Raw genomic sequence first — 27,375 nt, forward strand, 5'->3', positions numbered from 1 at the left:
AATAAAAACTGCAGAAAGTAAAGCCAGACTCTTCTCTGCAAATGGCTCCACACTTGGCCAATTTACAACTGTCCAGTTGCTTATGGAGAAACTGCAAAATTTGTACTCTAATGGATGTGATCTGAAATGTAGTACACAGTTAAAATGTACTTTGGTGAAAAATTACAAGTATGCAAAAAAATTACAAGTATGCAAAAAAAGCTACTCAATTGCAGTAACTGGAGTAAATGTCATTAGTTACTTCCACCCTTGGTAATATGAATAGAAAACATACGTATATATTCTGTATGAAGAAAAAAATAGGTACACAAACACTGACAGTACAAAAGGCTCATGAATTTGTTTCTTGCTCAGACCATCTTTTATTTCACTTCACTTGATGAATATCTTCCCAGACTTATTGCACCAGATTCTGAATTCCCTCTGCTGACATCTGACAGAGTTTCTTCTTTCACACTCCTTCTCTTTCTTGTCAAAGGAAGTACAAGGCAGGTGGCAGACTGAGACACAGATGTCCTTAGAGGAACACATAGATCATACAAGGTGTGGGAAGAAACTAATAGACTCGTGTACTCAACCAACTCAACTTGATCCAGCTTCTGAGCTGACGAAGCTGAGCTAAATGCTAATACCTCCACACCAAGAGATTGTAAAAATACATTGAGCCTCGCAAGTTACTTTATGCAGCATTGGGGTTTTAATATACACTGAATGTACAACATATTAGGGACACTTGGTCTTTTCATGATGCACACTGATGAGGTGAATCCAGGTAAAGGCCATTATCGATTTCCCTTATTACATCCAATAACAAAGGAGGAGATGGAGATAAAGAGAAGCACTCAAGTTAGAGAAGAATTTTTAAGCTTTTAGACAATTGAGATGTGGATTGTGCAAATGGAGCTGCAACTCAAAATATCAAGAAGATGTCCCTAATATTTTGTGCTTTCAGTGTTTATTCCAATGATCTTGAAAACTCCTGTGTGGTGGCTTCACCTTGTGTGATACTGTCAACTACTCAGTCTGTAATGAAGGGTTTGGTGTTGTGATTGCAGTGGCTCACTTCTGAATCAAGAAAATGCAGGTCATATTTGTTCATCTAGTCTAACTACATCACTCCAGACCCCGTTTGCAGCCATAAAGCTCAGGCACTGAACTGAAGATGATTGGGAGAAATGATTGATAAAACAAAAACACCTCAACACAAGGGAAGTCTAGCTTGAGGCAGGGGTAAGCATGCCAAGTGTGACACGAGGGAAAACTGCATCCTATAAAACGAGTGAAAGCAAGTGAAAATAGCAGTGTCACTCGACTACTTCTCATTTATTTTAGAGCCATGATTTAATAAGACACGCAGAAGCGAAAACATCACTGAATCTCTATCTCCCTCGTCCTCTCATATCCAGATCCAATCCACGCATTTCAGTTCAGATGCTCCTCCGCTGCCATCTTGCCCTTATCATCAAAGGTTGAATCTGGCGTCCTAATCAGCTGAGGTTGATGCGGCTGCTCCACTCTGCTCCGATAAGCCCGTCAGAGGCTGCTAGCCTGCCTGTGCATTGCATTAGTCACAGTTCTCCCACATCACACCAGGCCCACATTTCCACAGATGGAGAGGGAAAGGAGTGACTGATGCCAGTGACTCTGTGTCTAGGTGAAGCATAGCTATTCACAAAATGCTCACAAGACAGTCAACTCAGCAATGTCGCGGTAAAATTATACAACTGTGCCATGAGACGAGATTCATAATGAGCTTCTACAGCATCAGTCATCTGGAAACATGTAATCAGTAGAGGGGTATCCATGGTTAATGTTCTTGATTTCGACTGCAAACATTTAAAAGGAGTAATTGTGCTCCAGCTGCCCTATTTTTCACTGTACACAATTAAATTTAATTATAAACAAATCTCATTAAAGAGAACATTCACTCTGTATAATAGCTTGCAGATTTGGAAGGTGGAACTTATTCCTATTGCAGAGTTCAAAGCTGCTGTTTGAGCTACGGAGGATGAATACGCTGGGAGTTTACAAAGTTGTTTTCTGGCCTCACAACTGATCTACTTTTTCTGCTCTTCTTCTCTCCTTCTTGCACCCACTGTGTCTCCCGCTTGCTCTTATCACAGGTGCATTGAGGTCATTTGTATTGTTTTGGATTATCTGCATCTTGTCCAAGCCAGGTCTGCCTTAACAATATTTTAAATCCCAGTAGGACAAATCTGGTTAAAGATAAAATAACACAAATATTTTTACAGAAAACATTTTATTACAGGAGAAATAAATACATCCTCATTTTTATATGGGCTCCTGCTTTGCTGACAAAGTACTGTACAAAGAGATTAGTCATTTTTTAATACATTTAAGACACAAAAAGACCTTACAAATGTTAAAATATTTCAAAGAGGGGAGCAACAATGACTCATTTTACGAGACACAGGCGCACAATTTTACTGTGACAACATGAGTATAAAATGACGTGTAGCACTAACTAGAATCCAATCATCCCTGCAGTCAAAGCAGAGGCTCAGGCTGTCCTAGGCCTTATTAATGTAGCCCTCCTTGATGAGAAAATCATAGATCTTGCGTGTCTTGTTGACGTCGATCTTGATCAGTGCCCGGGCCTGAGCCAGCCGCAAGCCGCCCTGCCGCCTGCACTCATTAAGCAGGGCCTGCTTATACTCCAGGTAGGCTCCTGGTACCAGTCGCACCACCTGGCACAGCTACAGGCACAAAGCGAATATGAGGGTTACACAGACGCACTGGCGTTTAGAAAAGATATACAATGTCCTACTTTGGTCTTTCTGTGTGACCCCTTGGGGACAGAGGAGAGACAGCTGTACCTCTTTCTCCCGCTCGTCGAGCTTCTCTGTTCCTGGCAGTCCGGTCAGGTTGAGGGGAGGAGCGCTCCGCCTACCTGTTGCTGTAAAACAAGAATTCAGTAACAGTCATACAACACTCCTCTGTTGGTCTACACCTCTGATAACATAATGGCAGCTTGACAAAATCCAGTTAATCCCTTTGCTGGAAGGGACGTGGGAACAAATATTTACGCTGTGCAAATTGTGTAAATATAGCTGTGTGGGAGTATGCGTCCCATTTGTGCACTTGAGGTTAAGAAAAAGGCAGCAAATTTGAAAGGGAAAAAAGCAAGAGATAAATATGCATGTTCAGGTCCTATTTTTCGAGTGTATTTACGGAGGAGCGTCTCTGAGAATACATTAACGGGCCTGTGCCTGGGGCCATGCCAAGAAAACAGAGGAGAAGGAGCGGGAGGGAAGGGGGGTTAGACAGAGGCTTCGTACCTGACATGGTGATCGTTGTGACAACAGGAGTGATGCCAGCATCTCTGTAATCAGAGGGAAGAGAGTCATCGTCACTACAGGCTTACGTGCACGCACACACACACACACACACACACGCACACCCCAAATACACACAGCGTGCCTGGGCTTTATTCACTACTCTCACTCTCCAGGATCCTCATCCAATGAGAGGATGAATCATCGCGCCGACTACATTTTCTAAAGGTAGGATAATTAGTAGAACTTGGATAAAACCCAAGGACAAAGCCTTGGATGAAAAGCGTAATAACAACAGCAGCGGCACACTAAAAAAAGACTAAAATTATTGTTCAGGCACAAATCCCACGTAAGGAAGAGACTGTGGTGGAAGTGCGATGCACAGTAATACATATGTCCGCTCTATTCATCTCAGCATGTCCGGTGTTGAGTGTGATGACAGAGGTCAGGCTGTCTGGGGCGGCAGGGCATCACCGGCCCCTCCATTACACAGAGGGTAAAAAGGAGCGCGCTCTCACATGGCAGCCTGTTTACTGAGCCACTGCTGGCAGGCCCGGCCGTCCTGGATGTACTGCAGCACGTCACACAGCATGGTCCTCTTCCTCCGCTCATCTTCCCGCACGCGCTTCACCCGCTCATACACCTTGGCACCTGACAGTAGATACATAGGGAGGTCAATAGATATCACAGGGGAGTTTTCAAAACACTGCATTAAAAAAAAAAAAAAAAAAAAAAAAAAAAAAAGGTACAATTGTTCCAATGCAGCTCTTTAAAACCTAGTACTTTACCCTTTCAATTTGTGAGGGCTGGGTAGGTAGAAGCAATATGCCCATTCAGGGTTGTGACTAATTATCTGGAGGTCCTTGTGGGCGAGTTTAGGTGAGAAAACATCCTTTTGAATAATGGGTGTGTGATGGGGCGGTTAGACAAAAGGAGAGAAACTGTTTTGGAAAATTTACCAAAATAAAAGGGCAAAGTGTATCCTCAGTCTTTTATTCATTACCCCAGTTGTTATCTGACATTATTCCAAGAGTAGCCTAGAGTAGAGCCAGTTTTACAATACAGCAACTCAGACTATTCAGTTGTCTCTTATGCGTCAACAAACTGTAGCCAAATGTTTTAAGCATCTGAATTTACAAGGCTATTTGTTTGTTCCACTGTGACTCATGGACTGTCACCAAGACCTGAATGCCAATTTTGTTTCAGCGCAGGAAAGTGCTCTTTTAAAAGGGAGCATGCCAGAAGCTTTGAAAACCCCACATCCCAAAAACTATTCACCGACAAAAAAAACTTGGCAGACCAGAGTGCTGGTGCCGCAAATGGCTGATTTCAATAATTTGGATGCCGAATCAAAAACAAGATTTGAGCATATGCACAGCGCCAGTCTGAATATGACTGTGATGTGATTTAAGTTGGTCAACTTTGAACTGGAGCCTTAGTGCGGTGAGAAAGATCAGGTGGGACTCACTGCAGAAAGACTTGATCCCTGCTTTCCTGTACTCCTGCAGCCTGCGGATCTCTCTCCTCAGCTCAAACTCCACTGCAAGGAAAGGAAATGGTTGCAGTTAAACAGAGACACACCCATACATCCCATTATAGACAGACAGAAAGACACTTGAACTTTTCCACCCTTTAGATCTGAGCTCAGCACATCCCAAGCCCTGGTCCCACCACTGGGTCTAATTCAATAAAACAGTGTTTGCGTCACTCGGACTGTTTTCGACTCTTTCATGATAACAAAATGAAGTCGTGCTCCAAACATAAACAACCTCATGTCCGTGTGACACACATACACACATATTGAGAGTCGACTACAATGAGGGCAAGGGCTAATCCGACAGGCTTGTTATCATAGTGATGAAAATACCTTTCCCAAGAAATTAAAAACGTGTTGTCTTGTGTGACTGTCATCTGCAATGTGCAGGCGGATCAGAAGAAAGCTGTAAAAACAATTTACTCTGCTTGTGACTGTACAGCCTGTGCATGTATTAATGCTGTGTGCATACAGCCAAATACTCACGCGCGTGACTTTCAATGAATTTGTCATGTTCAATGGGTCCAGCCACTCTGGCAAATCGTCTCATGACATCATACAGCTCCTGCACCTCCTTTGGGTAGCATCGCTCCAGTACTGAGAGAGAGAGAAAGAGAAAAGGAGGAAGGGAGAGAGAGAAAATTGAGTAGGCAGTGGATATGAACACAGGCCTAGTGAGTAAAGGAAGAATCCACCCACAGATACTCTGACACTGTTAGATATCATAAATGTGTGATGTTCAATGCTTTCCAGGAGTTATTTTGTGATGATGTGTTGTAATTTAGTTGTTTGCTGTACCCACTTTCCCTCAGCCTGCCTCGTCTACTTCTACTCTAGTTAGTGATTTGCTACATTTCCCAGAATTCCTTTCAACAACCCCCAGAGAACAGCCATTAACTTGTTGCTTTCAGTCAAAGGTGGGCTTATAGGCTAGCAATATTATAAATATTGCTAGCTAGTCAATTAGTTTGTGAATAGTGGGACGTGTCAATGATCACAGCCGCGCCCCTTACTCAAAATGCATCATGTCTTGTGGCTGCATTGCATTATGGTCTATTGAGGCTACTGTCGGTGGAGAAATTGGTATCTCTGCCTCTTCTACAATAGATTTCTCCCTGAATTATTGTTGAACGTTGGTGCAAAATGGTCTAGAAAGAAGCCCTCGCTCTTTGATTCTGAGGAACTGACACCACAACCTGATGTTTACTGTTGATGTTTTACATTGTTGAAAATTGTTCAGTGGTCAAACCCCATTGAATCTGCATTGGAAATATCTTAATGTGATGTTATGTTGTCTACGTTTGGCCAGTTATTGACAACAGTAAGAAAAATACAACAACAAAATCGGCCCAGAAATGCATCACCAAAAGCTGTTTTTTAAGTGTTTGTGTTAAACAGTGCTATAGTGTTTTAGAGTCGATTTTTCCTTTAACTGTACCGCATTGGTGCATTGTATTATATTGATTCTTCTAAGTGTAGATAAGAGCGTTTCTGAGGAACACAACAGGGAAAATGTAAAATATCACATCCAGTAACCTCTCTGCATCAAAGAGCCACCCCAATGAGGCTGGTAACAGTCTAAACGCTCCCCCGATGAGTTTTCACCACCACTTAACTCACTCTACCCCCCCTCCTCCCCCCCCCCAACAAGCACACGCTCTGAAGGGCTTGTTGTGCTCGTCTCAAAGCATCACCAGTGTTGCTGAGTAACAGACAAGTGTCAAAGCCAAAGAGGAAAGCTGTCGTGGGGTTGTGAGGGGAGCGGCTCTGTGTTTCGGTCAAGTTCCTTCATCAGGCTTCTGTATCCATACACTAATTAGCATCTACCATCTCAGTCTGGCCACTCAGAAAACATTAAGTCATGCTCTTTGCAATATAGCGAACACACTGAATACAGGATACAGAACAACATTAAGCCCGCATCTCTAAGGGCGTAACCACTGTGTAACGGTGCATCAACACACAACAACTGATTGCAAAAAAGGCAACAGCAGTGGAGTTCAACCTTCTGCTGGACAAAAATACAGACTTGAATCATTTAATGTGACAAGCCCCCAAGGGACTTCAGAAAGACTACTGCCCTGCAACTACAATAATGCTGTTGGTCAAACTGCCTCCGGCAATTGAGGCATGACACTGTGAGCCTCCCAGGCTTGGATACTGCTTCCATTATTGTGTGTGACACACACATGAACACACACACACACAATCTTTGACAGTCTCCATGACAACCAGTCTGCAGCTCCACAGCTACTCTGGGTTCCCTTTTGTCTTGAAAGACTGGAGAGATAAGCGAAAGGAGGGAAAAAGGGAGGAGGGCTAACTGGAGGCTGGAGGATAAATAAATAAAACATGAGGAGCGCTCTTCGACTCCCAAACCACAGCCAGTTTCACAGGGCAACACCTGGTGATAACAATGGGCTGTGTGGTCAGAGGTACAAAAAAAAAACAGGTTTGATTGGACAAATAAATTCATGGAGGCTCTTGCTGTCTGACCTCCGACGCATAAACCCAAGAGATGGAACGGATTACATTACTGGGTTTGGCGAAATCCAACCTGTGAGGGGTGGATCAATAAAACCTTACGAAGCCCCCACCTATCCAGTCATTAGACCAGCACCGTTCACTGCATAGGGATCTATTCATAGTCAAGCAATTATGCTGTGGCACACTTTGGCACGCAGCCCCCATTGGACTATTCACAGCCTTGATCGTAAATACGAGCTCCGTCAGTCCCCACACTTCAGCTACCCAAGGGGCCACAAAGGTTAACGGTGGTTATTACACCGGAGCTGTTTGCACGCATGCAGCCATAGAAACGCAAACCCATAGCCGATCTGGCTGTTAGATATCAGATGCCTCTCCTAGTTGTTATGAATTCTGTAGCGGCCAAGCCCATGTGCATTTCAGAACAGGACTCACTCTGGAATTTCCGCAAGTTGATCAGTCCATGGTCTCGGATAATCCTGAAAAAAAACAAGAAATTTAGATGCCAGACTCACATTAATAGCCACTATATTTCTACAAAGGTAAACTTGGCATTTACTGATACAGAATTAACCTCGCTGTTACAGTTCATTAAATGATTAAGGTGTTGGAAAACCCATAATATACATGTACGCCTCTGTACAGCAGCTAGGTAATATTTGTTGAATGGTTGTGATGGTCTGAGACTCAAGTCAAATCGCCTGAGAAGCTCTTAGTGGGCTCCCCCATGAGTGCGCTCTGTGGTTCAGGGGTCACTGCTCAGGGTCTCTGCCCGTGACACCAGCTTGGAAGCACTTTGACAGGCTACAAGCTAGCAGAGATAAAAGAGGGGGCATCGAAAAAGGGGGGAGCTACACAACACACATGCCTCCCCAGCCATACATGCCATTCCACGGTGTTCGGGGTACATGACCTCGTTAAGGCTGATTTACTGATGGATGCATTACAGTAGGAAGCGGCTGTGTATGCCCAAGAATGACAGGCTGAGGGTAGAAGGGGTTCTCTAGACAGCTAACTGACTGCCATCTCTAGAAAGCAGAGGAAAAAAAGGTTGCCAATTCAAAGGTCACTGGTTGTTAAAATGCTTCATCATATGGGGAGTTCAAATGTATACTGGCACACAGAAGACATCCTGCAGATTCAGAAATTATGCAATTTGTTAGTGGAGCGTTAAATTAAATATGTTTTTAATTAGGTACCCTGAAGCCACAGAGATAATTCACTGTCAAATCAATGCATTTTATTTGATTTTTAAAAATGTGCTACATACATATTCTATAGGCCTATTTCTGACAAAACTTTTGACAAGGTGAACACTTTCTAAAGCCGAACTTGCAGTCAACTGCAGTGAAGATGCCGTCTTTCCGGCCAGCCTAAAACCGGGCAAAATGTCAAACCCATAGCTGGGCAAGAACAATGTTCACCTGGGGACAGACAGATTTTCACATTTTCAAAAATATTCAAGGTGTGAATAGAGGCTCCTGCAGCTTGTTTGTTGCACCTGAATGGACTCCTGTAGCTTGTATTGAGAGCTTTAAATAGACCTAAATAGCCATACTACTGACTCTGTAACAGTCTCAGTTTCTCTAGTCTTCTTTGTCTGGTAATACTATTTATACATAATACTGATGGTTTAGAAGTTATTAATATGTTAGTAATACTACCTTAATCTTAATTTAGTAAGAATTGTATTTAGGCAATCAGAGACTGCAAAATATGATAAATGAAGCTCTATAAGAACAACACAGAAGCTTATAATGCCATCTACTGATAGATTGGGGTCATTACATGATAAAACAAAACAAAAAAGACTTACTTCTTCCTGCGTTGTCTCTCCTTTAATCTTGAATGATATATGTCAACAACCGAAACCTTGAGCGCTGAAGGAAAAGAGCATATACAGTATAAGACACAAGGCAGGGTGTGTTGTGTAGAGCAGTAAATGCCCTAATGTACATCATTATCTTCCATTTCCTTTAAAAAGAAAAAGAAGGAGAATCTAATAAGATTCTACCCACCATGTAAGATGTCTGAATCATCGTCCACAAAGTCAATGTCTTTCAAGTCCCATTCGGCGTAGTTGTCAAACTCCTAGATGGGACAATAAAGGATACTTTTCATAAACCGTCAGTTAGATCTAAGTCAAAGTGAAGTCTATATGGTCTGGTACTCTGATCAATGATCCCAGATAAATGCTCATATTCTAAGACACTTTATGAGTAAAGGGTAAGGATGGGATGACTCACTCACTGAGAGACAGCAACAAGGACATGAGTCAGAATTTCAATAACAGTAGACGAGCCATCTAGTGGCCATCTCATGGCTTTATTCATGGGATAAAATAAAGCACAAACCAGTATGACTGAAAACAAAGAAAACATCTCAAAATTGTTTTTTTTTTACCATTAAGATAACATAAAAAGTTGAAATGCTATGGTAGCACAGAAATGTTGAAAAAAAGACAGCCATTCCCTCACCTCCATGAAGTCGGCCCTGGCAGGCATGTATCCAGCCATATCTCGAGAAAGCACGGAGTCAAATGTGGGCCTCGGGGGATCGTCGGTGGCTGTGATGACAGAAATATGTGCACACTAAAATGTGAGTATGCATACAGCATCCGTTTTCTGCACTTTGCAAGCAAAACAAGAAATGTAATTTAAGCCTTAAGTGCACAAAGCAATGCATAAAGCAAATAATTAGCTAGTTTAAATTCAGGAAAAGCAAAAAGAGAATCTTGGAAACCTACAACTGTAGGTTTCTGAAGATTGTCTCTGCCTTGAATTTGCCAACTGCCTATTCTGAATGAACACGCAGAAATGTTTGTCAAGCACTTAAACACTCTGACAGATGGAGAACTGAGGCAAGCTAGCACAAACTCCTGACTCACCAACTGCTTCATCCCAACTGTTGGGCCAATGTCTTTCAAGAAGTGATATTTCACTTAGACTTTTTGTATGCACACCTTTCTATTGGCTGCTGTGGGGGCCATAGTCAGTACAACATTATTACTGTAATTTCAAAAGCCTCATCTAAATATTGCAATTCCAATAAATATTGTGTGTTATTGTGCTTAAAGGACATGTTTTAATCGCTTTTTGGACTGTTGGAGATTACCTCTATGGCCCTGTGTGTGTGTGTGTTGGGCGACCTGGAGGTATGAACGCTCTACAGTGAAGTAGTGATGACATTTTCAACACAATCAATCGTCATGGTGGCAGAGACTAGGAAAATAAGGCCCAGGTTGAAAATAACCGGTATTATCCTTTAATAGCGGGGGGAAATGGGGGTTGCTGACTGGCAACACATTTCCAAGGCAACTACTGCTAAAGATTGTCCCCTGCTGAACTTGTGAAGAATCACTTTAAGGATTCTGTCGCTTCTTAATCCTCCCATAACCTTTGTAATGGTTAAAAAACACATGAACATGAAGGAGGTGGATGATGTGTGTACTAACGTTTGAAAGGAATCGCGCTGTCTGCAGTGCGAGACTCTTCCGCCTGTCGGAGGCTGAGCAAGGTGGAGGAGAAGAGCGGGTTATTGATGTAGTTCTTCATGTAGTGGCTCTCACACTCCTCCTTGCTTTTGGTGCGCATCTGATATGCCACATCTTGCCTGTAGGAGAGAAATTGAGTTATTAGATATTTACTGTACAGCATTAGTTGAAAGACAGATATATAGTTTGTTAAAATAATTAAAATTGCCAAGGTCTATGAATAAATCCATTGGTTTTAAATTTAGTGAATATATACACACAGTAAGAATATTGTGAATGTTTGTCTATCTTTTATTAAATAACTCAACATGGATATATCACTGGAGGATTCTAATAATGAAATTCAACACACTACCCACCGAGCAAAAGATGTGATTTCAACATTGCGTCTATGCTTTAGCTCTCATATAGCCCAGGATCATTACGGCTATGTATAGACCTATTTTAGACCAAGCAGTAAATACATTATTACAATGAATAAACATCTGTAAATCCGAGCTAAGACGTAGACATCTAATAAACTTTCACTTTTCAACCCCATTTAGCCTGGACGGCTATGGGCCATTTAGACGTGTTTTAAACGTCTAATCAACGTAAAATTGCTCAGTGGGTAGATCTTCTTTACCATCAAGAACATGTTGTGCAGTACTTACACAGCTTAGATGGTTCAATGACCACTTTCATTGAGTAAAAACAGACTGATAAAGGACTAACCAGTTCCCAAAGCCACAGTCCATAACTGCTTCCAATAGGGCCATCTCCTCCTGGGCTGTCCATCCAGGCTCCAGTACAGGGAAGTCTGATGTCTGCATGAGGAAGAGGAGAAAGTAAGGAGAAATGCTGAAAGTGAGTAAGTGAGTGTGATCATTTCTAGGAGGACAAGAATCATGCAAATTGCTTTGATTTTACTTACCATGATTTCATATCTGTGATCACTCTGATGCTTCTTGTATTCAAATCCTCTGGTGAAACACTGAAACAAAGCCATTTGGATGATTTGCTCAGATTAAGTGGTCAGGGAATCAACAGGGGCTGTTATAATATTTGTACATTGTCATCGACTAACCTGAAGGCATAGTAAGAAAGGTGAGGGTCCACACTCTGCACACTTGATGTAGGGCTCCGCAAGATAAGATGAGCAGCCTCTGCATGGTGGCTTATCGAAGGGATCATCTGGAACAAGATTTATGTTAGCTCATGACACACAGGCTTTACTCAGTAACCACTTATACAGGACGAACTTCTCATTTCCCCATGTATGACAACATTAGCTCACTCAGAAAATTAAAGGCTAGTCACATAATCAATTAAACGCGATTATTACAGCGGTGCTCTCATCTGATACGGCCTAGCGAATGGTAAAGCAGCGCATATTGTAACATTATCAAGGCTAGCTAAGCTAACGTTCGCTATGAAAGCTAACGTAAACATTAACAGGTGCTAATGCACTTCCTCAGGTTGAAATCAGACTCTGCCCCAACTTGACTGACATGAATATTAATCCAGCAGGATAAAAAACATACTAGACCAAAAGCCTTGAATAACAGCGTATACTGAAAGGCTGATTAATAGTTATGTTTGATAGTAAACAGAGGCTAGCGTTAGCCAAGTTAATGTAACTACCCTAAGCAACGTTAACACTAACAGTTTGCTAACGTTAGCTAGTTAGCATAGCTTCATTTTGCGTGTAGTTAGGCTACAACGTCGAGCTAACTATCTTGAGTGTAGCTAATGTAGCTACCCACAGATAATCTATGAACGGATCGGGATGTGAAGATTAACATTGCATTTAACTCGATGATATTATTATTACTTACTTCCAAAAGATGCCAAACGGTCCATAAGATGGTGCTAGATCAACAAAGCTGGTTGCAATCTACTTTTCAAATTTGACAAGTAAACCTGCGCATCAAGACAGAGCTAGCCAAGTCGAGAGTAATCGATAGTTTACTCTTTGGCCCCAGTCGGCCAAAAATATTTGCGCCTCAGCCAAAGATCATTAATAATACTGTCAGGTATTATTAACGCTCTTTAGTCTCAGGCTGACATTATGCTGGCATGGCTAGTAGTAGACCCATATGTTTGGGTTGCTATGCTGGTTATAGCCCAATATGAGAGGCACTGCATAGAAAAAAACTGCCATTATGTTGCTCGGGTTGTAGCTGATAGCTCTGTAGTTGAGTTGTAGAGTTTCTAACTAACTCAAAATTGGCTATTTTGACCAGAGAAGGCTACCACGTTTCCAAATTACAAGAAATTACATTGAAGTACAACACAGCTCTTATCTGTTTCTATTTTGTATGCTTCTTCTTCTGCTTTGATTTTGGCACAATCTCTCAAATTTCACTGAGTTATCTAATGTTTTGTGTCAGCGAGTGTAAAATTGCACTATGAAGTTTAAGTGAATTATTCAAAGCCCTTCCCATCATGTACTGCAGAGAAACAGTGACTGTAGTCATTCCTCATCCTGCCACAGGGTGTTGATCTTGCACCAGTTACTCAGGGAAAACAATGGATGCAAACATCTCTCTCTCTCTCTCTCTCTCTCTCTCTCTCTCTCTCTCTCTCTCTCTCTCTCTCTCTCTCTCTCTCTCTCTCTCTCTCTCTCTCTCCACCAGCTGGGGCATGTATAGGCTACATAGTATTAATGGAGAGATGATAGATATGGGACCTTGAAGAGAGATATAGATATCTCTACAATAACAAAAAACGCTCTCTCTCGATGGCTTGACGTCCAATGATAGTAATTTTTTTTCCTCCCTAAAATCTATCCCATCCAGAACTGAACGTCAGCTACCCTGGCAAACAATAGCTGAGATTACTTTGGCTGCTGTTTTTCCCAAAACCCAAGTGCCGCCTACTCTGATTTTATTTCAGTCCAGAGCTGAGTACCATCTGAATAATTTGAGTCAATGAATAGTGGAGATGTAGAATTGAAGAAGTTGGTATCTTCCTTACTCAGACGGCTTTTCTAGACCAGTTTTCTGGTTTCTTAAATATTATCTCAACTGTTTGTGTTTAGATTTGATTACCAGTGATTATTTGATACCAGGCTTATCATTTTACACACAACTCTAGGTGAAACTTATGATGTTTTGAGAGGATTTTTATCTCTGCCATTTGCATTTCATTCTTTTTGATGCAGTTAAAAACCTAAACCTCACAGCAAAAAGCATTTATACTGAAAAACTACTTGTACCCCCCCCTACTACAGTAAGAGCTGTAATCCCATCAAGGAGGCTACAGTGAGGCTGCCAAACTGCAGAGAGGCCTAAACCTGGAGTGAAATCCTGTCCTTGCCTCTGTGAGGAGGATCCACAGTGACAAGTGCGTTCAGGAGTTCCTCCCCTGCAACCTCTGCCTGCCCCTTTGGGGTTTCCACAGACCTTTGGGGAGAGACAGTCACCATCTTACCAGCTGCTGTAGGACATGAGAGCCCAGAGCAGCTCAGATCTGCGAGTAATGAAACAGCGGCCTCCCAACAGATTGTGCACAATAAAAGGACAGTCGTACTTTCGCTCTCAGTGGAATTTCCAGCTCACTGCCAGAACACAGTTTGTTTAACAATCCTGTGAGAGCATTATGATTAATTTATCTTTAAGAGAGGAATTTCTCGATTCTGTGTGACAGTTTGCAGTACAGTATGGATGGCGTGTGGTGAAAGATATTTTCTTTAACCCATCTTTCACCCTTAGCTAAGCTCACTGAGACTCTCAACCGCTGCATTTCAAATGAGAACTTATGTTTCTGAAAGATTTATTTTTATTGATGTTGCTACAGTAGACAGAGCAGCAAAAATTGCCAGGAAGCTGATGTTTGCTGCACCCCAATTTGTGTGCAGAGAGTACAGAAGCCTGCACATGCCTTTAATAAAATCAAATTTTCAGTGCAAGCCTATTTGAAATGCCGGAGTCGGCATATGTGCAAGCGTACTGTATAAAATCACATTTTGCCAGTGAATGCAGGCAGAATCCATTATCCACACGGAGACTAACAAAGGAAATAATGTCAGCCTCAGAGACTGACATGTGTGCTCCCTTACCATGGCCCCTACTGCAGCATCGCTGCCTGTGGGCAGACAACCTGCTGTCTCTGTGCCACCCCCGCCTACCCAGAGTGCCTCTCTCCACCTCCACCACTCTGCCTTCATGTCCGAAGGAAAGGCCTGAAAGAGCCGGCACACCCCCGGCCTGCAGGCCTCCAACTGCTTGTGTGGATGAAAGACTCAGAGCCTTGGGGTTTCTCTGTATAGACGTGTGCCAGATTATGCACCAGCCAAACAAATGCCCACCCCCACCCCATTCTATCTTTAAAAACTCCCCCTATCCTGCCCACTTATACTCCCGTTACCAAAGCACTTCCCAGCTGCTGTGATTTGAATATGAGGGCCCCTCCGAAGAAAAGAGGGCATCTGCCACACGCCTTAGAGGCTGGAAAAAAAAAGCTGTTAAACTGCTCCTCTCAGGGAAATGTTCCGAAACAAGATTAAGTCCTTTTAGCCCAGTTTAGTGACAAAAGACAAACATTAAGAGACACCTGGGTAACGTCAATATCCTCAGCTTTCATCAGTGAAACCGTGCTTGGATTAGACATGCATGTTGAGAGCTTTGATTTACAAACTGAATAGATGGGTAAAGGTCACCACAAAAAAAATCATATTTCTTTAGTTTGAGATTAAGGACATGTCAGCAGTAATTGCGTAATCACTCTCTAAAGGATGCTTTCAGCTCGGATTAATTAAACTACCTGCCCCCATCTGGCCACTAGCTCTAATTAACATACAGTTGCTGTGTGCAAAGAAGAGGGTCCAGCATTTCTCTTTTCATATTGAATGGAATAAATTCATTACATATTGCAAAAAAAACTATTATGTTGTGTTTGTTTGTTTCTAGGCATTCAGGGAGGTTAGAAAACTTGTTCCAGAAATTTCTACAGGCTTATTGTGATGTTTATTTTGTAATGTATTATAACTTTGGCTTTAATATGCCCACTCACCCCAATTTAGGAGATAACAGTCAAAGGGTTTAAAATCAAGAAAAATTACAGTAAAGACTATCACCAGTGAAAATGCATGAAACATCACATGAAAAGTTTGCCTCAACAAACAGCATAAATTAATATTTTATTAAGAAAGGATGATGGCTGGAGAGTATTGGAGACAAATAAGAGCATATGCATTAGATTCAGTCCTAAGATTTGCTTGACTTGGGGCTTGAGACGTGGCGGCTGGAATTGGTGGTTGGCTGAACAGTGAGGTTGCAGGGGCCAGTTTGGTTGACAGGGTGAAGAAAATTGAAGGCCTGTAATGAGACTTCATTCATAGATGCAATGCTAACTTTGCATGTGTACAAGTCTCTGGAAAGTGAGAAGAACTTCATTAGCTATGTTACATAAATTGAAATTTGTCTTTTAGCATATCCCTCCAGTGGGCCAACCACTGTGCAGTTTCCTAGGAGAAGTTAGGGATCCAGTGCCTTGCTTAAGGGCACTTTGGCAATTTGGTGGGGCATGTGCAGCAGATGTAGACACCCTCCATTTTCTAGTTTGTGGCATGTACCCTGCATGGTGTCGGAGCAGGAAATCGAACCTGTGACTTCTCAGTTCTTGGTAAGCTTCCATCCCTGAAACTGTGAGAACTGACATTTTTCAAAAGATAAAAGGGCACGGCTCTAACATTTTAACTTTCAACCTATGGAGATTACCTGGGAGAGACAGCCTGTTCTGGTGCTGCTGTTAATCATAAACTAATCTCAGCTGTGTGAGAGGATCTTTATGACACTGAACCAAATGCGTCCAAAGAGCCGCAGAGAGAGGTCCACATTCCATCAGTGACCCTAAGCTTTGTAGGGAGCTGACCGCTGCATGTAGGAGCTTCTCACATGGCACAAAACGTCTCAGGGCAGGACTGTGTGTCTTTGAACAGAGACGTCATGTGTTTGTAAAGCACTAGATAGGCAACGCTTACATTTTTGCCAAGTGAGAGTCTTTCCAGCTGCTAAACTTCATCTTCCTGCTGTACTTGTTTGCTTTCATCCATCAATGCTTAAGTGGAGAATCTGAGGTTTGAGTAGGATTTATGCGGACATTGTTTAACAAGCCCTTGACATAATGACATGTGTCACTTGACAATGCTAATTAATGTGTGAACAAAGGCTGTGAGGTGTTTGAAGCCCCTGTGATGTTACATCCTTCTATATTTTAATGAAAATAAAATGACTCTGAGGGTCCTTGAGGCGTTGCTACATCAATGCCACATTAAGGTCAATAGGGATCTGCCTTCTCCCAACCTCCTTCAGTATCTACAAAGTGCTCAAGCATTATTAGATGAAGATATAACAAGGAGCTAATTAAATGGACGTGGCTCCCACACAAATGTGTCATCAGTTTATTTTCGCTGAGCCAGAGGGCCCCGCTGCACATATTTATCCTTGTGAGCTTGGTGGACATCCTCTCCCCACGGCCAAGGTGGCCCTGAGGAGTCAGCGCAGCAAGAGTTCAGGGAGGTCAACAAGTGGGTGTGGAATGCAAGTGTTTCCCACGCGGCGCACCTCGACACACAAGCTCTGAGAAAACATGTGTTAGGCCTCAGCACGGCAAACCGGAATACCGCGAGGTCTGCTCCGGAGGTTTAGCCAGTGGGCCGCAGTGTTTTGAGGCGACATCGGGTTAATTCAAACACTCTGGAGAGCAGGACAAATCATCTTGAGGCCACAGTGAGAGTGGGAAAATTTGGGGGGAGAGCTGAGAAAAGACTAGCAGATTTCTGTGTCTGAAATGAGGAAATCCGGCCACACACACACACACACACACACATAAATGGTGTACCCCACTGAGGCGAAGCTGTGGATGGAAAAAGAGCTCCCCATGTGAACCACCCTGTGTTTCCTATGTACCTCTTACGGCAGAGCGGATCTACCACAACACTGTCAGAATGCATCAGCAGTCGGGGCCCTGATGGCTTCCACACTCCGGCTCTCCCAGTGTCGCCCTGGAGAGACACCGCAGACAGCCCGGCCTGTTGCTATAGCCCTGCTCCCAGCAGCCCATTCAGGCTCCCTGGGTCTCAGCACGCAGGGAGGGGGGGCTCCCTAACACAATATCCCCCCCAGCTTAATCTGGGGGAAGAATGACGACGTGCATTAGGCATTATCTACGGTGGAGTTGGGCAGAATGCACAGAAATAACAGCGAGGGGTCAGCCAGGACAATGTAAAAAGTTTTGAAAAAAGGCTGAACTATTGTAGCTGGACCATAGCTGGCTTTGTGCCCCCAAGCTAGAGCTTCTGCCGGGCTGTGAGAATTACAATATCCTCAGAGCATGACTAGGTGACCTCATTCGACATCATGAAGGGCCTTACAAATAAATCTACAATGTCTTCTTTCCACTAGTTGGCAAAAAACGAGTCATGTCATCGCTGTATTCTCTCCTCTCGCAGTGGTATGCAGCCTGTCAACAGAGTGAAAGTATTCTCGGTTGTCACCTGCTCTTTAGGAGTGAATGTAGAGAGTGTTGAAGAGCAAGAGTGAGCAGAGTGAATGCCTTTCGGGGTCAGACCTGGAATGCAATGGCATCGGCGTGAGAGAGAGAGGGAGAGAGAGAGAGAGAGAGAGAGGGAGAGAGAGATAAAGACACATGCACCCAGCGCTCAGCTCTCACCCGTCTTCCCGCATGCCCACCAGTCGAGGGTTATGACCTGCCCACCCTGTCACTGTCTGCTGCACAGCAGAAATGTACAATACCAGCCATTGGAGACCCAGTCTGGGTGTCCGCTGTGGGCTTTGTGTAGGTCCAGGGTGTATCCTAGTTCAGTGGCGGGAATTAGGCAGCTGTTAGGGTGGGGAATTGGAAGTTCTTACCCCGGTTGACAGTTCACTAGAGTACAAAGTGTGCTATTAACAGACTGCTAGTGGTCAGTGAACCTAGTGTACACACTTAATGACATCAAACAACAAAGATGACACGCTGTCGCCAACTCACAGACGTCTCAGGCCAGACGGGGGCAAATGGGGCAACTTTACAAGCAGAGAGGGGCAGTCAGGGAGGCGTGATGAGCCAGGCGAGACCAGGGGGATGAGTGACTGAAGCCCATTGTGTATCTTTTGGAAAGAAAGTGCCAACTCAAAAAAAACTGTCAGAAAATTTGATGATTATTATATAGTCAGCAGAGTTTTTTGTTGTTTTTGTTCTCCAGGCTAAGCACCATCACACGGCAAATACAGCGTTTTATTATTTCTGATCAGATTAAAACAAAAAAACATTTTGGGTCTCCGTGTTGTTGAAATGACGACTAAAGTTGATGCGGAAAATGCAAATGAGTAGTGAATTTGTCGTGCTTGTTGCATGAGGAGGGGCAGGTTGCAGAGCCTGTCAGATTTGAATTCAACATGTCCAGTCTTGCAGTAGTTCAGCGTAAAATACTGGCACAGGCAAACATAATAAACCCATTTGTTTTTCTCCAACTGTAGAGTGAATAATTACCCGCCAAAAGATAGCAAATGTTTGCACACACACACATGCAAAAATTATCTCCATGTCCATCTCTGGCTGTGCAGATGCAGCTTTCAGCATCATGCAAATCATTCAGTATCATTTGTATATCTTAATGAGTTTTAGGTGTGGAAATGTTCAACACTGCGAGCTGTACCTGCCAGACACTCTGGAGTCAGACTACAGCAAAGTAGAAAAAAAGAGAATTCCTTTTCACCACAACTATTTACACATTAGCCAGTATAATTCAATATCACAATAAAACATGTTTGGGAGGGGCCATGTAGTCTCACAACTGCTTGAAATGTTGAATGAATACAGAGCCATTGTTTGTGAGCTTGGGAACAGGGTTCCCATGGGACAGGACATGCCTGCAAACAGGGACTGGGATCGGGGCATTTGGCTTCAGAACGGCATGTGGTTCTGATTGCTGTGGCACAGTTGAGTGAATAATCATTGTGTATTGGTGCTTTAACTGGCCTCGGCCTTGCACGTGAGCAGATCAAAACCACATGTTCCAGTGTGATTTTGTCTGTGGGCTCGTAAAGATGGAGCTCTGGCTGAAGAGCGGGCCTGAGTCACACAGAGCCTTCTTTGCATGTTTAAAACATTTTTTCTCTGTCTCTCTTTTACTCTCTCTCTCTCTCTCTCTCTCTCTCTCTCTCTTGGCTGATGCAATATAGTACAACTTGCACATGGGATTTATTTCCCTGACTAAGCGGTTTGGGATCTGATTTATTGTACAGTACTGTTGTTGAAATGAATCTAGAGGAGAAGGGCTTTGTATCTCTGAAAGAACATATGCCCTCTGTGGGTCAATACCAATCATAGAAGAATGGAAGTTATTTAAAGTAAATCACGATCTACACTATAAGATGGTCCTTTAGAGGGCTAAATGATGCTTTGTGGAGCCATTATTAGTTTAAGATGATTTGAACCTCCTCACCCTTCTTCACAGCTACTTGATGGTTCCACGTAGCTCCTGTTTAAAGGAGAATACCAGTGTCATTTAGAGTTATAGCTCATTTGCTACTGTCTACATCTGGTTTACATTTCCTCAATCATTTTGCATTGCATGCTGTATGTAATTCGATTTTTGTAACATTTACTTGTTTTTAGAATGCAAACTTTACAGCGTCAAACCTGGCTTGAAATTAATCGCTGACGCCCCACATAAAAACACATGGATGTGACAATAAAGTTTGTAAGGCGACATGTTTTTGAGGGATTATTTCCTGGCAGAGATATATTTCCCCCCTGTGGGTGTCACGTGATTGACAGTAAGCAGAGCGTAACGTAATGCGCACACTGATATGAAAACACTCAACTCAGGTGCAGTGAAATAACAATAAAACAGAAACTCTGACAAAACCAAATTAAACCTTCATGTTGACTGTGATGGATTGTCTAGGTCAGGCAACTTTCAAGTGTGTGGAAGTTGTTTTTCATATTGTACAGGAATGAATGGCAGCCAATGGCTTCTTCTGAAGGGAGGAAAACGAGAGATGATACCTCCAACTTCGCTGACTGTGTGCAGACAAACCAGGATTCATGTAAAGGAGAGGGGCAACCTAGATGATGGCACAAACATAAAAAACTTTATTCTTTCAATTTGATCCAGAACCAAGGAGTTATTCAGTAGTGTTGTGATTGGACTTCTCAATAGAAACTATATATAGGAAAGGTGTTAGGGTGGTATAACGGGTGGAATAATGATGGTGCAGCGGTATAATAAGGGGCAGTTGTCTCCACCAGCACTGGCAGAACTGTCCAGTGCAGCGGTGGAGTTTGTGTTGATGCTTTATCCGGCCAGAGCCTCGCACCGTGCCAGGCTTTATCTCAAGCAGCCAGGATGCTGATTACAGGGAGACTGTAGAGGCATGCAGATACATCCTGCTCTGTGTCAGAGACAGCATGGCCGTGCATCTGTGCCCACAGGACAGAGATATGTCAAAGTCTTATTATGTCACTCACTGTAATAGGATTGTGGCCAGCATATGAAACAACTGTCAGGATCTCGCTGCAGTATTGTTCATCGTGTATCGCTGCTTTGGAGTCCGATGGCAACGGGTCATGTGAACAGAAAGAGATTGAACACTGTAAAAAGCTGTCATAACTGGTACTGGCTCGTTCCCTTTACCCATAGTTTATATGACCAGCATGTATTGGTGCTTTAAACTTTAATTGCAAAAGGAATAAGTAGGCAGATGTTAAGCAGAAACAGGGTGGTTCACACTCAAAAAGATTTTACAAGCCTTTTTTATTTTTCTTATGAATGCAGAAGAAACATCATGCACAAACGTTTTGGCTAGTGCCTTCTTCAGTGAGCCTGCACCCTGAAGAAGACACTAGCCGAAACGTACCGAAGATATTCTACTGGTTTTTATGCACCAAATAAAGCCAGGGTGAGCACGGCGATTCCTTCTACAGACAGACTGGTAAACATTTACGCAGGAATATGTCGGGAGTATTTTGTTGTATCAAGTGAATGGAATTTGAAAAGGTTAGAGGTGTCAGTGAGTCGCAGTTTTCACTTTGGCATCGACGCGTCAGTTGTGAGTGCGACTGCTATTTTGGAGCCGCTGCAGCTGTGGCAAAAAAGTCCAGAGAGAGGCAAGAAAGTAAGTCCAGCTTTTGTGCCTGGCTGTATCTGTTTCCTATTCCTGGGTTTCAAGGGGGAATTTGATACCAGAACCAGACAAGCAAAAAAAAGGTATGGATTTGACCTTATGAACTCGATTGCTGCGGGAGGAACTCTGCCCAAGGAGTCCATCAACTAAACTCTATGGACAGCTCCCACAAAAAGCTCACGCACAGCTGTCTGCCTGTAGGCTTGTGAAACAGTGTCAGACTTGGCTGTGCATTATGCATCTATAGTTAATCCTTTAACCGCGTTTCTTTGGCAATGTCTTCATTGCAATGGTTGGAAGACTGTTATTATACACAGTAATCACCGGGGCAGCGCTATGAAACCGATTTTTCACTCTCACTTTCACACAGATTACCAGTGAAATAGGATAAACATAACACTTTTTCACTGTATAACATTCCCTTGAGGAATATAATGAAATTTAGAAAAACTAGAAAAAAGAGATTGTAAACTGTAAAAATACTGTACGTCAAGTCATACATAACTGTATTGATTACATTATAAGAAATGTATAAGAATACACTAAATAAACTTTACATTAAACACGATGAAAGCAAAAGAAATGTATACGAATACTCTAAATGCACTGAACATTAGACCTGATGAAAGCACCGCTGTTGTCATGATTGCCAACCTATACCCAGCTCCTGGCTTTTTGTTTGTCTCCTCAGCAGGTTTGGATGGGTGGATTGTTGATCCTCTGAAACAGAGCTCATTAAACTCTCACAGCATTTTATACCACACAGTAAAAAGACTGCATTCGCCTTCTATCCAGCATCCTGCTCCGTTTCCCGAATTTAATTAACTCCTAAATTAATCATGAACAATCAACTCACTGAAATTGAAAGGTTGCTGCTTGGCACACAAATCGCACCATTTGGCATTCATCTACCAAAGATGCAGGTTTTGCTTGTTTAACCAAAAAATAGCAGGGGGGCGGGAAGGAAACGGAGGGGAGACAACAGTTCATTTGTAGCTCATTTCAACCAGCTGATGTCACCAGTTAAACTAGCAGAAGCTTTTCTTCATTTGTCGCAATTTAGATTAGATTTCTCCCTGAGGGTTTCAGTATGCAGTAAGGAACAAAAGCCACCGGCTAGTTAGCTTGTAACATTCTCTGGGTTATACAGTGTGAACAGGTTCTGCATTTTCACAAAGAAATAAAATCAATTGTTACAATCTGTGCTTGTGCATGTGCCAATATTGTGAGCCTATAATACTATAAGATCTTATAAGACCTGTGTTTGTGATTTGCCATTCTTGCATGACAGGAGTTAATACCTCAGCTATTGTTCGATGTCTTTTTTCTGTTATTAAGATATTTGGTCGTCATGCTCATTCTTCACTGCAATAGCCTTTCAATGTGTTAAAATCTAAAATGCCTGGGAAATCTACCAGAAAATGATTGTTGATGAAATTTCCATGTTAAGGCAGCTTTTTTCCTTGAATAAAGAAAACGAAAACAAAAGACAATTGCTGTTTTGAAACATTGTTCACCTTGTTCCTGCTCTTTGAATTTTGTATTAAGACAGAAAAGATTAACATTGGGGGGGGGGGGGGGGGGGGAGAGTGACTCCACAGAGGTTAGCACAACAATTTTGTAATTTTTGTGGGTTTTTAAGGCATTAAATGTATACTTTAAGGTTCTGAGAAATACATTGTGGGACAATATGCAGAAAATCATACTGTTTATACTTCTATAGGGGCTAATCCTTTGGTAAATCAATATATATATAAATACCGTAAGTAGCATAATAGATACATGAACTAATTATAGTATTTGAAAAATGTCATACAACCTTTTCTACGGTGGACACAGCTGATGTGTCTGTTCACACCTTTTGACACTAACAAATGAAACGTCCACTGAGAAAGTTTTAACTCTGAAGTGAGAATGTGTGGAATCTGTCAGTCAAGGATCAAGGAACCTGAATCTGCCTACGAGGAAAACTGTCAGCAGCAGATGCAGCAGTCTGAGAGAAATGTGGCAGCACCTGTCTGTCTCTGCTGGACAGTACAAGTGGCCGGACCTGCGGACCACCAAGGGCTGCTCAACACTGCACTCTCACGCTGATTCACTGGAAAAGAGTACATCGGCTGATTTTTGGGGCAGTGGTTCTCAACCTGGGGGTCGGGACCCCCCAGGGGGTCGCAAGATAATTTTTGGGGTATTGCGCGATGTTTATGGGATTGAAAAAATGCTATAAACATTTATTATCATGTCTATTTTTTCTCTGTGTTTTGCTTTTTTTGTGAAACACTGAATAGTTTTAAGCCTCTAAGCCTCCTCTGACTCTGATAATTAATTAATGAAACAACCTGATGAGGGAAAATCATTCTTTGGTTCAGCTGTGTATATGCATGGGTTCATGAGCCAAAAAGGTAGAGAACCACTGTTTTGGGGGGTTAACTCCATCATACCTGGCTTAGAAACAGCAGCACTTCCCAGATACAAACATGCTATTTTCTGAAATTATTTTAATCTCAGTCTACATGACACAAAGCTTTCTGAGAGAGCCTCTCTGATAATCCTTGACTAATTCCTTTTATTTTCATCGTTCAAAATAGTTATTGGTAACCATCAAACAGAAAGCATTGGATTTCATGATGAAAACGTTTTAATAAAAACACGATTCTGCTGATGATTCATTCTGAAAAACTCCAAAGTCAAATTAGTTGGAAAAGCTGTGTGATCTGACCCAGTGACCCACTGAAGGAGCCGCAGTAACTCCTTTTTCCTGCATTGCAACAACTTAACAGTTTGTCGGCCGTGTGCTGGAGTGATTGAGGAACTCACCGACCGTTCCTCTCTCTGTTGCCGATAACCTGCAATCCATCATGCACTTCCTGTTCCCCTTGTACTGGATCAGTTTACAAACTTCCTGCATAGGCCAGAGGATGTCCTGCATGGCCCCCTGGATGCACCGAGGCTTTCAACAACTATAGCTTATCTGCTCAGCACACAGTTTCATCACAGCTTCAGCTCGGGTTTCATTTGTCTACTTGCACGTGCACACACACACACAGACACACACACACACAAACACAAATGTGCACAAAGGGCCTCTGACTGTTGACAGTGCAGTAGGGATGGAGGCCTTTTAATTGAGCCCTCTCATTTGGGATTTAATATTTACAGAAGACACAATGGAGTGAAGCCAAAGGTACTGGAATGGACTACTGCATTTAATATGGGCTCCTTGGTCTTGCTGTTCTCTCACAACAAGAACCATCTTCTCGACACACCTAATGCTCCTTCAGCACAGACAATGACACCGGCACCATGTGTGACCCTGAAACACACTGCACATACACAGGGCAGACAGGAGGAGAGATCAAGGCCTGGTGGCTCTCTTACAGCTACCTGCACTAATTAGCTTTTATTGCCCACGAGAGTAACACAAATTATTCTAATGATTCCATTCCCACCATTCTCTAATGATCAATGCATGAAATGATATATGATACAAAACAAGACTAGGTCAAAACCTAGTATATGGCTGGACCGTGTATGAGTGTGCCACGTGCCACAGCCGACCAATGGTGTAACTAACTCCGCTGTAGACTGTTAATATACAGAATAATAGCCCATACATCCATACTGATCTCCGTTCCAGCGCATCCCGTCTCCTCTCTCCGCCATTGTCCTCTCCACCGCGCCCACGGCCCGCATTGATCCTCCCGATCCAAGCCCCGGTCGCAGCGGAGGAATGCCTCCGCGGGGTGAACGAGGAGCTCCGCAAAGACATGAAGGAACAGGCCATGAAGCTCTGGGCCTGCGAGAAGGAGAATATGGCCCTCCAGAAGGAACGTGAGCAGGCCACTAACCCTCAGAGAGAGAAGGAGGAGTTCCTCTGCAGAAAAAACGAGGACCTGCGCAAAGAAATAGAGGAACTCACAGAAAGGCTCCATAACACCGACGAGCTGGCCGGAAACTCGAGACATTTCAGTTGAAGACGATTGACCAACACCAGGTGATACTGGAAAAGAGACGTCTCCTGAGAAAGATGGGCCACTGCAGAAAGCAGCTTTCCACCAAGCTGATGGCAGAGAAGGAGGAGAAGCAGTTCCTGAGCCAACAGAACAAGGACCTCCGCAAAGAACTGAAATGCCAAGAAAATCTCCAGAGTGCCTACGAGCTGGCAATGAAAAACAGGATCTGTGAGATGAAGCATGCACACTGGCAAGAAATCGAAAATCTCAAGAAAGAGATTGCCACACAGAAGGAGGAGAAGGACGCCATCCACCTGGAGAAGGACGCCCTCAAACGAAAAATGGAGGAAATGGTCAAGAAAGACCATGAGCAGACCATGAGGCTCAAGGCAGTGGAGGAGCTGGTGATCAGGCTGAAGCAACAGAATGAGGAGAAGGAGAAGGCAGAGGAGGCCTTGACCAGCCACAATCTTTCTGGAGAGAAAGATGGAAAAGAGGTGGGAGAAGAACTCCACAAAAAGTCCAGGAAGCCTTCCATGATGAGGAGATTTATCAAACTCATTACCCCAAAGAGGAAGGAGAAGAAAAAGAACAAAAAGGACAAGATGGAGTCTGCTTGAGTTGCTTCAAGCCAAGAACCTTAGCACCCTGACACCTATGCTCACTCCCTCTCCTCACCCCATCACCCATTTGCAACGCACCACCTGACACCCCCTCCCCCCTTTACCTTGTATTTCCCCTTAATAAACGATATCACCAATGATATCTTTAAAATAATGCACCGCCTGTATTGTTTTAATTCTGTAAGTGGCTCTACAGCCAACATTGTATTTAAGACAGCTGGACATACAATGTTGTAGAGAAAATATCAAAGCTGTGTTGGATATATAGTTGTATTTATGTTTTTATTGTATCAATTGTTTGTGTGGTTTTGCAATTTAAATGCTGTTGTTGTTGTCAAACTCAGAAATGAAAGTGGAACTGCTGTGGCGCATTTACCTCATCCTGATGTCACATCATGACCTTGGAATAATAAGGTCCCATCTGACATTTTAGTCAAAAATAAGTTATTTATATAATGCAGCTCTAAAACATGTCTTAACATATTGCTGAATATAGATAGGATAAGTATGTGATTGAGACAGATTGAGACTTGATTTATACAGAGGATGGTATCGTTCCTACACTACTGTTACTCTTGCTACCCAGGTAAATACAGTGAAATGAGCAATTTATTTCACATCAGCTAAATACTTGGGTAGTGGTATTACTGGGTGTTGTTACAGTCCGTGGCCACTAGATGGCAGCCCTGTTCCAGAGATCCAAGCCCCGGTCGCTCGCCGTTCGCCGGACACCCGATGACGCATCGGCGTCGGGACCTCCGCTGAAATCTCGGCCGGATCACCAGGAACAAATCAGCTATCGGTACTGGCCGGCACCGTGCCCCCGGGAAACTCCGGGAAGCGTCGGCAGTAAGCCCTTGGCGCGCCGAAAC

General features: G+C 43.1%; 1 protein-coding gene across 3 annotated transcripts; it reads right to left on the reverse strand.

Moving 5' to 3' along the window:
- Positions 1-2,274: 2,274 nt before the first annotated feature.
- On the reverse strand, positions 2,275-12,699 carry tada2a (transcriptional adaptor 2A). Of its 3 annotated transcripts, none has more exons than XM_071527145.1 (15): positions 12,628-12,699; positions 11,877-11,983; positions 11,724-11,783; positions 11,525-11,616; positions 10,772-10,929; positions 9,795-9,883; positions 9,336-9,408; positions 9,134-9,197; positions 7,753-7,796; positions 5,317-5,427; positions 4,765-4,836; positions 3,815-3,947; positions 3,300-3,343; positions 2,838-2,911; positions 2,275-2,717 (listed from the first exon to the last, which is right to left on the reverse strand). In XM_071527145.1, exons 1-15 carry the CDS (start codon positions 12,650-12,652, stop codon positions 2,532-2,534), a joined length of 1,332 nt encoding a protein of 443 aa, XP_071383246.1. In that variant the 5' UTR covers positions 12,653-12,699; the 3' UTR covers positions 2,275-2,531. The 3 variants fall into 3 exon arrangements, with proteins under 3 accessions (XP_071383246.1, XP_071383244.1, XP_071383247.1); XM_071527143.1 differs by having other exon boundaries at positions 2,838-2,917; XM_071527146.1 differs by lacking the exon at positions 4,765-4,836.
- Between the last annotated feature and the right edge of the window lie 14,676 nt (positions 12,700-27,375).

The sequence above is a fragment of the Centroberyx affinis genome, unplaced genomic scaffold, assembly GCF_046629955.1.
Source record: "Centroberyx affinis isolate AG114_WGS23_722 - 3 ecotype Tasmania unplaced genomic scaffold, CSIRO-AGI_Caff_v1 ptg001494l_1, whole genome shotgun sequence".
Lineage (NCBI taxonomy): Eukaryota > Metazoa > Chordata > Actinopteri > Beryciformes > Berycidae > Centroberyx > Centroberyx affinis.

Coding starts and splice junctions, on each gene's coding strand:
- tada2a (XM_071527143.1), bottom strand. CDS start 12,652: ATGGACCGTTTGGCATCTTTTGGAA. Junction 11,617..11,723: donor ATCACAGATATGAAATCATG/GTAAGTAAAATC, acceptor TTCCTCATGCAG/ACATCAGACTTCCCTGTACT. Junction 5,428..7,752: donor CAACTTGCGGAAATTCCAGA/GTGAGTCCTGTT, acceptor TCTCTCTCTCAG/TACTGGAGCGATGCTACCCA.